The 12,898-nt window shown below is 36.5% G+C and overlaps 1 protein-coding gene across 1 annotated transcript in view; it reads left to right on the top strand.

Moving 5' to 3' along the window:
* The window catches only part of COL19A1 (collagen type XIX alpha 1 chain), a 179,437-nt gene that overhangs the window by 138,769 nt on the left and 27,770 nt on the right, over nt 1-12,898 (top strand). The window contains exons 25-36 of the mRNA XM_059468666.1: nt 46-135; nt 788-832; nt 958-1,035; nt 1,939-1,974; nt 2,076-2,129; nt 2,219-2,272; nt 4,533-4,574; nt 5,636-5,689; nt 6,523-6,576; nt 9,428-9,481; nt 10,403-10,456; nt 12,582-12,626. Coding sequence (XP_059324649.1) covers nt 46-135; nt 788-832; nt 958-1,035; nt 1,939-1,974; nt 2,076-2,129; nt 2,219-2,272; nt 4,533-4,574; nt 5,636-5,689; nt 6,523-6,576; nt 9,428-9,481; nt 10,403-10,456; nt 12,582-12,626 — 660 coding nt within the window. The remainder of the gene's footprint in view (nt 1-45; nt 136-787; nt 833-957; nt 1,036-1,938; nt 1,975-2,075; nt 2,130-2,218; nt 2,273-4,532; nt 4,575-5,635; nt 5,690-6,522; nt 6,577-9,427; nt 9,482-10,402; nt 10,457-12,581; nt 12,627-12,898) is intronic.

Below are 12,898 nucleotides of genomic sequence, written 5' to 3'. Positions count from 1 at the left end.
GGAAAATCCTCACATTTCAGTTAGTGATTCAAATTTATATTGTAGGGTGACCCTGGTGGGATTATGGGACCACCTGGACATCCAGGTCCTAAAGGTGATATGGGGCCTCCTGGACCAAGTCTGCCTGGAACACCAGTAAGTCCATAATCTGAAAAGTCTCTCCCGACTTTATTTTCTGCAGGGGCAACTGGGAAAGAATTCTCACTGTGCAATGAAAGAAATCACAGAATGGTTTGTGTTAGAAAATACTTGAAAATTCATCTAGTTCCAACCCCCTTCCATAGGCAGGGCACATCTCTCCCTAGAGCAGGCTGTCCAAAGCCCCATCCAACCTGGCCTTGAACATTTCCAGGGATGAGACATCCACAACTTCTCTCAGCAACCTGTTCCAGTGCCTCCACCCTCATAGTAAAGAATTTCTTCCTAGTAACTAGTCTAAACTTAGTCACTTCCAGTTAAAATCCACAAAGCAAGTATTTTTTAATTGTAATTTCAAAATCAAAATATATTTTACAGTGGTATTATAAGTGCACTAAAATATAGAAATAGTGTAAGTCTATTAGTCTGTTAGTGTGGTCTAGAGATAGTGTAAGTATCACAAATGATCCTAGTGACACTGGCACTAACAAGGAAGATATATAAACTTGTCACAGTTTATTTCTAAGGGCTTGCTAATTTTGGCCATTAAATTTATCTAGTCTCTTGGATTTCAAAACATAATTTTGTTTTTTTTTTTTGTCTTGGTTTTTTCCCTGTTTTGTTTTGTTTTGTTTTGGGTTTCTTTTAGGGTCCCACTGGTGTTCCTGGAAACCCCGGTCCAAGGGGTCCAAAGGTATGCCAAATACATTATTTCTGTTTCTAAAAATATTTTAAAATTTTATTTTATTTTATAAAAAGATAATATGATAGTTTGCATTTTCAGAGCTTTTGTGATGGAAAGCCTTGTACCTTTCACAGGGAGAAAGAGGACTACCTGGTGTACAGGGAGCACCTGGAGAGATGGGGCCCCCTGGAATAGGCATCCGGGGATCACCAGTAAGTAAACCAGCACCCAGAATTTGGGCTTCTTGCTGTTCATCACTGAGCAACTGCAATGGGCAAACAGAGCGCAATAAAAAGCCATGAACTCTCTTCTGGCCTGACTCCCAGCTCCCAGTTTGCTTCAAGGGTTGCTCTGCAGTTTAAGTTCAAACATGCAGCAAGTTGACACAAACATCTGAGGCATTCATAGTAAATCATTTTACTGCAATAACTGTTTCAGTTATTCTGCTTGTTTCCCAGGTTTCTTTCTTTTTAATGCCTTTAAATAAAGCCACCTGCAGTGCCTTCAGAGTTTGCAGTAAAAAGAATTGCTGATGTTGATGGTGTACCTGGTAGGAGGTACATGTTATTGCAGGAGTTTTACTCCAGTGAAACAATCTCTGCCTCTCCACTGAGGCAATCTCTCTTCAGTCAACCAATGTGTATCACCTGATACAATTCAGTTTATGGACAGTGCTCTGGTATAAAGGGAAAATATTTGTGAAAGGTGACTAGGCATTCACCCTGAATGTCTTAATCTAAAATAATAATACTTAAAGATAATATTTTCAGTTACAATATTTTCTAATCTGAATTTTTAAAATTACCCATTTATATGTAAATTATCTGTTTCTATTCAACTGCTCATTAGCTTTTTTAATGAATCTTCTTGCTAAATACCAAGTTTCACTACAGATCATTAATTTTTGGAAATGCTTGCCCTAAAAAATGGGCATTTGCAAAGTCTTGAGGTCTCTAACTTTGGCAAAATTACATGTGGATCTAAAGCCAAATCTTAAAGTAAGCCTTTCTCAAAGTGAAAACTGCACAAACATCCCACATTCAGCATTTTTAGATGAAGTTCATCTCTCTTATCCCAGAAAGTGTAACTACTGATTATTTGGAGTTTTCTTACAGGGTCCTATAGGTCCAACTGGATCAGCAGGTGTGCAGGTAGGGTATAAGTTTTCTCTTTGATTCAAAAACAGTACTTCAGTTCAAGAGTTTTGCAGGAAAAGTATTCTTATATCCTAAATTACCTTTCATGCTCTTAGGGCCCTAGGGGACCTCCAGGATTGCCAGGAGCTCCAGGTACCCCTGGTATTAATGTAAGTGACAGTTTTATATATATATACAAGAAAAAGTAATGTGTGCCTCATCAAGGAGTTACGCCCTCAAGTTTTCCATTTGTTTCTAGGGCACTCCAGGAAGAGATGGAAAGCCAGGACTACCAGGCCCTCCAGGTGATCCTGTACGTATACAGGGAAAGCTTTTGCATTTGCTTTGGTGCAAATATATTAAGTTTTTATGAGGTGAGATAGCACAGCAAGCCTAGAAGAACCAGTGATGTGAAGATAAAGTTGAAATACTTACTTGGGAAAGACAGAAAACAGCCATGTTATGTACTTGGGCTCAGTAAAACCGAGACTGTCATCATGATGTTTCCTTAAGCTTAGAATTAATTACCATGTAGTTAATGCTTATCAAAAATCACGGAGCTGAGTGCCACTTAGCAGATTATTCTCAAACTTGAAAAGAGAGGTCTCCCCCATTCTCAGTTCTTGTCAGTGATTTCATTTCATTTGGGTAAGTAGATAAAATTCTGAATTTGGAGTGGGAAAGATTGCTTGCTTTTTGAAGATGTAATCAAAATTCAGAGGCTGTCTGAAGTCAATAAGATTTAACTCAAGAGAGATGAGGATAAAGTGCTTAATAATGAAAGCCAAAATCCATAAGTAGAATAAGTCTGGAATGCACAGCACATTGTAAACTAAATGTAAGTAAAATGTTTGATGCTGCTATTAAACAGACAGGTCTAAATGGTAAAACTCACATATTTACCACAAATGGTAAAACTCAAAATTATTGCCTTTTGCTCTCTTGAAATACTCTTCTCTTTGGAAAAAAACATTTTTTCCAGGGAGATGTAGCAAGCAGGAGTGAATCTGGAGAATTAAGACCATTTTAACACTCCCAAAATCCCAGCATAATTCATACACTTATTCAGAGAACAACACACAGATGTGTGGCTCTGGAGAGTGTGTTTGCAGCCAGGCTGGACGTGCCTTACACCCAGAGCAGGGGAGCTGTGTGGCACAAATGCACTTGGTTTGGTCTCGTAAATGTGTGCCCTTTGCAGCTGGGGTGAGGACCCTTCCACACTCAGGGTTTGGGGTCTGTGCCAGACATTGATAGAGCAGCTAAAATAAAATTAGAAAAGGGGAGAGGCTGGGGAAATTACACTTCTAGTCCAGTAGGAGGATCAACAGGTGATATGGTAATAGCCTGCCTAGCTGAAAAAGGTCCTGAGGAGAAGGGTGAAAAGTCAGGCCATGTAGGATTTTGCTTTCAAGTCTTGTCAAATGGTTTTTAAGAGCAGCTGATCCTGTACAGTTTACCTCTGTGCAGAGGATAGACTCACACCTTACACAACAATGTCCTCAACTTGTGCTAGGTGGTGTTGTCTCACCCTAACAAACAACTTGGCACGCTTTCAAAGGTGGTTATGCCACCCTACAGACAGCGTGCTGATTATATTTCTGGTTAATTATATTCAGCAGTGCATCTCTTGAGCTGATCTTTGACACTCATTGCTTTTAACTGACAGTCTTTGGAATATGCAAAAGAAAGTGCTTATATTTTATTTTTATTCTTTAAGATTGAAAGAATTGAAACATGCTAAACAAAAAAAAAGTTAACTTATTTTGAATGTGTCTAATTTTATCGTATGCCCAGGATAGATATGATTTTAGATTTAGGAATTGTCAGAAAAAAGAGAATTAGTAATTGGAGAGTCTGTGAATGAAGCTGATGACAACCATGGCAATGAGTTTTTAACAGGGAGTCTTTAAAGATAAATTTAATGGCAGATGTTGGAAATCTGGGATCTGTTTCAGTACAGTATAAATCCACTGACTGATATTTAAATGGCTCAGCTTTAGTATTGGTAGCAATTTAGCAGTGGCACCAAGGAGTTACACACTAATTATTAATGCTTAAATGCAGGGAAAATATTACATATGTTGCTTTTGTTGCTGTAGCTGGATTATTTCCAGTATCTGAGCTAATTTATTGAAGTTAGCTTTGGCATCTCCAGAATTTGTACTACAGATGACAGTAGAGTCAAAGCCTAGGAGAAAGGAGGAGGAAAGCAATTGAAGATAATCAGGTGAGAGTACAAGGCATTCCAGTAACATTGAGCTGTTGCTGATGTGCTACAAAAACAATATTAGTATGTTCAGGAGTTAGGCTGTTGTCATGGTTTGAGACATTTCATTGCATTTACAGTTAAGAATTACAATCAGTAAGTTGGGTTGACTGTGATATTTACTATATCTGAAAACCTGTTTTTTCTTTTGACTTTTCATTAAAAAGTAGATTAAACCAACATATATATATATGTATAAAATCAGCTCTATGTGTAATGATACAAAGTTTAGAAGCAATGAAAACACATCAGAATCAATAGCGCTTTGTAAAACATTAACTGCAGATGCCTTTTTAAATTTCAGGTTGCACTTCCACTTGTGGGAGACATGGGTGCTGTACTGAAGGTAAATTTTTCAGAGATGAAATGTCTTTTTTTGCTATAAACATGCTTTTTAAACAAACGTGAACTTGAGAGCTTCTGTAGGTTCAGTTCTGACTTACAGGGCTAGCCTAAAATAGCATTGTGATATTTTTTAAAATTTTTTGTTTTCTTGTTAAAAATACTTCAGAAATGAATTTTATAGAAATTTTGCAAAATAGTGTTAGAACAGCAAGGGAGATGGTAGCCAGCAAAGGCCTATTCAGCATATCCAGCCCACAGTATGAATTGCTACAAATATACTTTGTTCTTCACTTTAGTTTGTAGCATTAATTTCAGTAATATACAAATGGGGAAAATAGTCTAGAATTTCTAAGATATTATTTTGAAAATAATGAAATTTGGAGTGTTCTGCAATAGTTCAAAATGAAAACTGTGCTCAGGAGAATTTCAATGTGAAAAGCTCACATCATTTCTTCTTTCCTTTATTAATACATCTGCTTAGGGTTTATTGACTTTCTCGTTTCCAAATCTGATTTATTTTAAGTCTTTCCTTTTGATTGTAATTGTGCTGCCTTTCTGCTGTACATGCTTTTCTTGTCAGAGCTCTCTCTCTTGCTGCTTCTTTAAGCTTCATTCTTCATTTCTCAGGGTTTTGGGTTAGCACTTCTGTATACTGCAATTTAGCTGGCAAATGCTTCTCTCAGCATTGCAGGGGTCATTTACTTTTAAATAACTAGAGATTTGAAGCTGGAGAGAGTAACAAGTAGCCTTCATCTCTAACTAGTCCTTGAAAGGAAGATGCTCAAAGCTAAACACAGGTGTGTCTGGGGCTATCCAAAGTAAAGCTAAAAATGTGTTAGCATGGTTTGAGTAGAGTGTGAGAGATGGGGAGGAAAACAAGGAATTCTCCCCGAGCAAGTAAATGGTTTAGAAGAGAGCAAGGACTGAAGAAAGCTTTGGGTTAAAAACAGAGGCTTGGTCAGAAGGACAGGAAGGAAGCAGTATGCATGGATCAGTCTGCATGGATCAGATCTATGTCATAAAAACATTTATTTGTCACTTCATCTTCTGTCTGCTCCACAGGGTGATCCTGGCACAAGAGGTCCTCCAGGCATTCCTGGCAGAGAAGGACCAAAAGTAAGTTTTGAAGAGTGTATTTTTCATTGGTTTGGATCTTGTTAAAAGCAAAAAGACAGATTCTTACCTTTGTGAGACTTGACTTTTTTGTCTCACCCGTGTCCCTGTGGCATTGGCCAACTTAAAAGTTCAAATGATTTTTATGTTTCAGGCCTCTTCATGTGTCAGTTTGCCTTTTGTCTAAGTTGAGTGAGCAAAATAGCCTGAGTTGAGTCCCAGGCCCAGACAGCTTTTCTGTGTCATGCCTCCATTAAAGCTGGCTCAGATCTGAGTGCCCAGCAGTGCTTTGCTATCTCTGGACTCATTTTGGGTGAGAATCCTGCAGTGAAGAGGCAAACTTCCCCTGTCTCCCTCGTGTGCAACACAGCTGGGCCACCCTGTGCCCTTGCCCCTGTTCCCCTGGGAGCAGCACAGCCATTTCCCTGGCCTTGAAGGGTCACTGGCATCAATCAAAATCCTGCTTCTCTGGAATCAGATAAAAAGCCACATGGTTTGAGATATAGATAGTTCCTGTCATCGAGACTAATTCCATGGAAGTGAACTTTCTCCATTTCAGCAAGCACTCAAGCTCTTTGGTGCTTGGTGACTCAAAAGACTCTAAGGTCTTTTGAGTATTTTGCCTCCTAGGAACAAACCACTCATTTTTTTTCACCTTGTGGGGAGGTTTATTTGGAAGTTTTCAGATGGTTTTGATCCTTTGCTTTATGTTTTATGTACTATGGTTGTAAGGGCATCCTGCTAGCATTTATTGAGTGTATATAAAATGCCCTACAGAGCATGAAATTCATTGTTCTGTAATAGAAAATATTTGTTTGAATGTTATGTTTTCATAGGGAAGCAAAGGTGAACGTGGATTTCCTGGGCTTGTGGGGGAAAAGGGCGATGAGGTAAAATTACTTCATTTCTACATTCTTATCTGAACCTGAGTAAAGACCTAGACTGAAAATTAAATGCACAGAATGTTAGCAATAAATAGGCTAATGCCAAATATTTTCAGAAAATACTTCATGTCTATAACGTATTTGCTTTCATTTTGGTAGTTCCCCTTTAGAATTCACTTTTGAAAACTTCCCATTAAGCAAATAATCTGATGTGAACAGTAATAGCAGCAACTACTATTAAGTGGAAACTGAAAAATATTTTAATAGGCTGAATTTAAAGTATTTACAATATTTTTCATCTTATATTACATTCTTAGAGTTATTTTTATGTCTTTATGGAGAAGGAAAAAAAGCCAAATGACTTGTGGTGCCAAATACAAAATAGCTGCTATAGCTTTCATTTTCAATTGAAATATTTGCAGTTAACATTTGAAGAACACTATCAGTGCAAAAGAAGAAAAAAAAAAGAGAGGTCACCACAGCAGAAGCCATTAAGGAAATTAATCTGGATAAATAAATGAATTTCTTAGTGGCCTTAGCCAACTGAGGAGTTAAGTAAGCCATTAAAAAGTATGTGGTGAGCACTTTGAAACTCCAGACTACTTAACTGGGATTAAACATGTCTATTTTAATTTAGGAGTGCTGGTTACAAGACACAGCACCTGGAAAATACAAGAGGAATTTAGAGTGTATTGATTGAGGGGTTTGTAATTCTTTATAAGCATTTCACATTTCTTCAGTGCTAAGACCATGATATCTTAAGAATTTTTAAAGAGTAGTAGAATAAGAGAATATTTTCCCAAAAGAATGTGTTTATCAGTATTCTTGGCTTACAAAAGTACACAGTTGTATGTGGAAAAAAAAGATGCAGCTCCTGCTACTGTTTTGCCCCAGAATTTAGCATGTTGTCAGCCTAAAGTATCCTGCTTATTTTTTTCTTTGGTTTTATATGATACACATAGAGCTCATTACATATATATTTTACATATATATTTGGTTTTAGGTGACAATATATAGACCTCACACCTCATGTGCCCCCTGAGGTGGAATTCAGAACATATTCCCTAAAAGGATGGGGCAGCCAAAAGCAAATTTCATTCATAATTTTACTTAAAAAATAAATGGAAGGGTAACACATACTTTGTGTGCCATATGGGATACCTTTAACAGTCAGCCCTAGGAGGAATGAGGCATTACAAAACAATTTTGACAATTCAAATACTATTAAACAGATGAGACATAAATAAGATATTGCAGGGAATTAAGAAGTTATAAGGTAACAGCAACTTTATGTCTGGCAGATTTTTTCAAAGGAGTCTAGAGCAAATTCATTGTATATTTTTCATTAATGCTATGTTCATCATTCATATGTTTCTTCACCTTTTAAGAGCTGGTGAGCTTTGATATTTTCAATGTTTTGCAGCAACTTTTGGATATCACATGAGGGTGAAAGTGAAACTTCTTTTCAGAAACATGTATGAAAACATTTTAAAAGTAACTTCTTTTTACAAATTTCAATACTTTATTTTGATCATTTATTGTAATGGGAAGAAATGGGAAGAAAGAGAGAGAGGCCTACCTGAAGCCCTTTGAAATATGCTCATTAACTTCCATAGGCTTTCCAATCACCCTTTAATCTTTGGTGAACTTGTTATCTTCATTTTCAAAGCACTTCTTTTTTTCAGGAGAGGTTTTTTTAATATCAATAGTAAGAATTACAGAAGATGTTCCTTTGGTTTCATATTAATTTTTCATGTAAATGTACCATCAGAGTAAAGGAGTTCAAAAGGAGCAGAGAGCACATTAGCTTTTACCTTGCCACTCTGAAAAGCTGCAGAAGTGGATCAATGTTCTCTGTGTGTAGGAGCAAGAAAGAAAAATCAATATCTCTCCATCTCTACATTTTTGCTGATCTATTTCTCGCCAAATTTCTTCCCTCAGTCTCCCCCTCAGAGCACCAATTTCAGGGTTCCTGACCACTGTGGCTTTCTAGGCTGCCTCCTTCACCATTTCTTCTTAAACACTGCATTTCAAATGAGAAATGCACTTTTTCTGAGGGGATTTTTCTTGTCAGAGGATGGACAGATGAAATCAATCACTGCTTGGAAGAATCCATTTCTCTTTGTGGATTATAGGGAGAACCAAGAGTGTTAGCTCTCATTAGTACATCACTTTCACATGTCTAAAATCACACCTGAGCCTGGTGTGGCAGAGGAAAGACACTCAGTGCCACACAGGCTTGTCTCAAATCCCACCTCCATCCACTGCAGTGAGTTGCACAGCTGTTATGTTTAGTAAGTGGATACTAGAGTCCATTGATTTTCAGACAATCAAATAGAATACAAGCAGGAAAGGAGATCATTAAATACTATGTAAAATGTCATGTTCAATTACCAAAAAGCCAAACCAAAAATGAGGCAGAAAGTACCATTTCATTTCGATAGCATCAGGTAATAGTGACAAGCCTGCTTAAGTGTCTTCTCACCAGAAAAAAAAAGGCACCTTTTAATAAAAGAAAATAGAATATTAATCTCTAAGGAAAAGCTTGACATCTGTTCTTATCTGCACAACTAAGGACAAAACTATTTACAAAATATCGGCTAAAAAGGTGAAAGTTTGAAGGACAAGTGGTGTTTATCACTCAAGAAAGAAGTTGCCTCTAACCTGGTTCAATGATAACCTGATTCTCTTCCCCACCTGGTGGGGTGGTTATTTTATAGACATTACTAAAAATAAGGCCTACATTTTAGAAGAAAATACACTGTAATGCAGGTACGGTACTGCTGGACATGCTGAATATAAGTATTTTTGAAGTATAAGTGGAGAGGAACTAGACATGTGCTCTTTTAATCTCCAGGGTCTCCAAGGTGCTCCTGGACTGCCAGGTGTGTCAGGACCCAGTGGCCCATCCGTAAGTGTGTGGTATCACCTGTGATCTCATTTGTTTCTGTAGGGCTTGCTATAACTGCCTAGATCTAGTCCTTTCTTTTCTCTTTTAGGAGATTAATAATAAAATCTTACCCATTCTGACACTAGTGAAGTAAACTACACTGCTGTTGATGTTACTGAAAATACCATAATTGTCTGGACTCAAAGTTTATGGAACTTAAATAGATTTGAAGTTTTGACATTACTAGAGAATCTGTGAAGTTACATGATTTATGATGTGCAAACGTGCAGTTAAATGTGTATTTTTACCCAAGTTAGAGTCATGTTAGTAATAAAACCTAAAAATAATTCCAGCTACTCATTCTGAAAAAAAACTTAGTGCAAAAGCAAAGTAATTACTTGGTTTCACAATTCAAAACCAAAGAATGAGAAAAAGCTGACAATATTTAAAGACACTGAAATATATCATTAAAATTGTTGGAATTAATGGGAGAGGTCCTCTTTGAAATGTTTTCAAATGTTCTTTTCTACATATGGGAATGACATTAGTTAGTATGATCATTATTCATTCCTAGGCTTCATGACAATACTAATACTTCTTTCAAAAATTGTAGCACATTTAAGAAGTTTAATGTGGAATACATAAATTGGCATTTAGCAGTAAAATGCGATTCTCAGCTGGATCAAGATGTGCCAGTTAGGGTCACCACATTTAATTTGTCAAGGTGAAAATGCAATGGTCAAGACGTGTTTTACCCTTCAAAGGACTTATCAGGAGGACACAGCTGTTGTATCAAAGAGAAGAGAAATATTTAAACCTGAAGGAGAAGTACAATTAGGTTTAAACTGCCTCCAGAAAGCATGTTTTAAAAACTTAGTGCCCCTGCAAAAATATTGTGTGTCATTGTTTCCTAACTTATACAAACAATTCTGTGTTGTGCAGGGAGTCCCAGGAAGACCTGGACATCCCGGTCCAGCTGGAGCAAAAGGAGAAAAGGTATTCCTTCTTTTTAACCTTGGTACAGGTCTGTGAAGGTTTTGCAATCCCATTACACTGTGTTTTGGGAGTGTTTTAAACAAGTATAAGAATGTAACGAAAATGTTTCAAATTTCAAATTTTTATTTGTGTTTCACTACAACTTTCCCTAAGCAGTTCTGTGCATATGGGCTTATACTTCAAAGTACGGTCCTTGTGTATTTTATTTGCAGAGAATTTTCTTTAGGCAAAACACAATATATAAGGTTTAGGAAAGTGAAAATATATTTCTGACATACAATATGACTAGTGAATTCTTGCTGTACTTCTTATTCTTTTATGAATATTATATTCAAAAGCAGTTGTACAAGAACTGAAAGTTATTGGGTGTTACTTATTCTGAAAAATTATGTGAGCTGACTTTATACTTATATTACACTCTTTTATATATGCATATAATATGTATATATATGTGTGTGTGTGTGTGTGTATATATACATACACACATATATATAAAGAACTGCTTTTTCCAAAATTTTTTATGTTCTTGTATCAGAAACTTGATATTATGAGGTCAAATTCAATTTCATGATTACTTCAAATCAGAGCAATACTGCAGAGCCAAACTTCGCTGCAAAATCTTTTCTGGGTCAAGTTCTACATTTTGTGTAGGAATACAGCTTTTCTTTCAGTAGTACTCTGGGCTTTTCCAGGCATAGCACTGCCACATCCACATGTGGGATTCTAATTCCCCACAAAACTTTGGTATGACTAAGAAAGAAAACTGTTTTGTAAAGCTCTGAAATTATTTCAGTATAAAATTTGAATGAGAGTTGTCTCCTTGCAGATCACGGTAACAGAAATTTACCCCGCTTCTTTTCTTTTTATCTAACTGAATGCAAAACACATATCTTTGATAGCTCCTTGTTCACAACTCACACACAGGTGGGAGTGAGAAGCCCCTGCTCTACAGCTCGTGTCTCATCATTCTAAAAGTGGAAAAAGTGACATGGCTGAAGAGTAATGAAGTAAACTGAAATAAAGCCCCAGTAAATTTCTCCTCTGTCCTTCATCTGGGACACACTTGAGAATTGATCACATAATGTGCTTTCTGAAGTAATAGGATTTTAATTCCCCATGAAGTTCTTCAAACCACTCTTGGGAGGCTGACAATTTCTAACAATTAACAGGGCCATTTGTAAATTATCCTAGTATAAATGTTCAGTAAGAATTATATTTTTCTGCTGAGCTAATTATTGGCATTGAGCACTTAGCTTGATTTTTGCCACTTCAGTAATTTTAAATTTGTGACTTAAGTGTATCACTGACATACATTAAATAAGATCCAACAAAGCCAGTGAAAAATTCTGACAGACTTGTTCCAAGTTGTACAGTGTATTTATCTGAATTGTGGTGATGGTATTTTGAAAAGTTTGTTTGGGAAATTTTATGTTGAAAACTTTGCAGCTCTACTATCCACAGACCCCATGATTCTGCTGGGTAAAAATCTCAGCAGCTATGCCCTGTATAATATAAGCAATTCAGTACACAATAGCAGAACAGGCTAGAGATACAGGTAACAATGGATGAATATTTTACAGTAAAAACCAAAAAAATATTAATTATATCTCTTAGTAAGGAAGATTATTTAAAAAAAATCTTAATTTATATTCAATATGTTTCTACGTAAACTGAATTTCTGAAACTGTAGCTCTTCTTTATTTACATATGAATGATCAGCTGAGGACTGGCTTTTGCAAAATAATAAACAAAGCATAAAATTCATGTTAACTTTTATCTGCCAGTTGTTTAGAAATTCATATTAACAACTCTTTTTTTTTCCTTCTTCTCTCTCCTGGTACACATGAAATGATTCCCAACCCAGGTTACCACTGTTATTTTGCCATAAGAAAGTTTCTACACATAAAGCAGCAAGTAACTAACAAAATAAAAACTAGTAAAAAGTAACGATTCATGCCTTCCCTAAAGCTAAAACAGGAACACTGCAGGAGAATTTATTCTTGATATTACCTGCTCTTATTGACTGTATCTCTTGTTTGTTGTCATTGTGGTCATCATGGCTTGAGTGTGGAATAGATGTGGCCAGTTACAGTAAATGAGTTACATCAATCTCTTGCTGTACTAGGGTAGTGAAGGTTCTCCTGGGAAACCTGGACCACCTGGGCCTCCGGTGAGACATTTTGTTTTATATCTTGAATTCATATTAGGAACAATGTGTGGGTAAAATGTAATGCAATATAAAGAACTGAGTGTTGGTCTAATAAAAATTAATATTGCAGGAAGGTAACAGTGTCTTTTTTCGAAAGGTTTCCAACTCCATTTTTTTTCCTCTCAATTCATCACTGAGTAAGTTCAGATCACTAGAGCCCTCTAAGAAACCTGTTCAAATTACTTAACCAGTCCAATATTATTAGAGTAAAATTGACAGCTTGGATCTCTTGA

The sequence above is a fragment of the Ammospiza nelsoni genome, chromosome 3 (genome assembly GCF_027579445.1).
Source record: "Ammospiza nelsoni isolate bAmmNel1 chromosome 3, bAmmNel1.pri, whole genome shotgun sequence".
In the NCBI taxonomy this organism is placed as follows: Eukaryota; Metazoa; Chordata; class Aves; order Passeriformes; family Passerellidae; genus Ammospiza; species Ammospiza nelsoni.
This window is presented reverse-complemented; position numbering and strand designations above follow the sequence as displayed.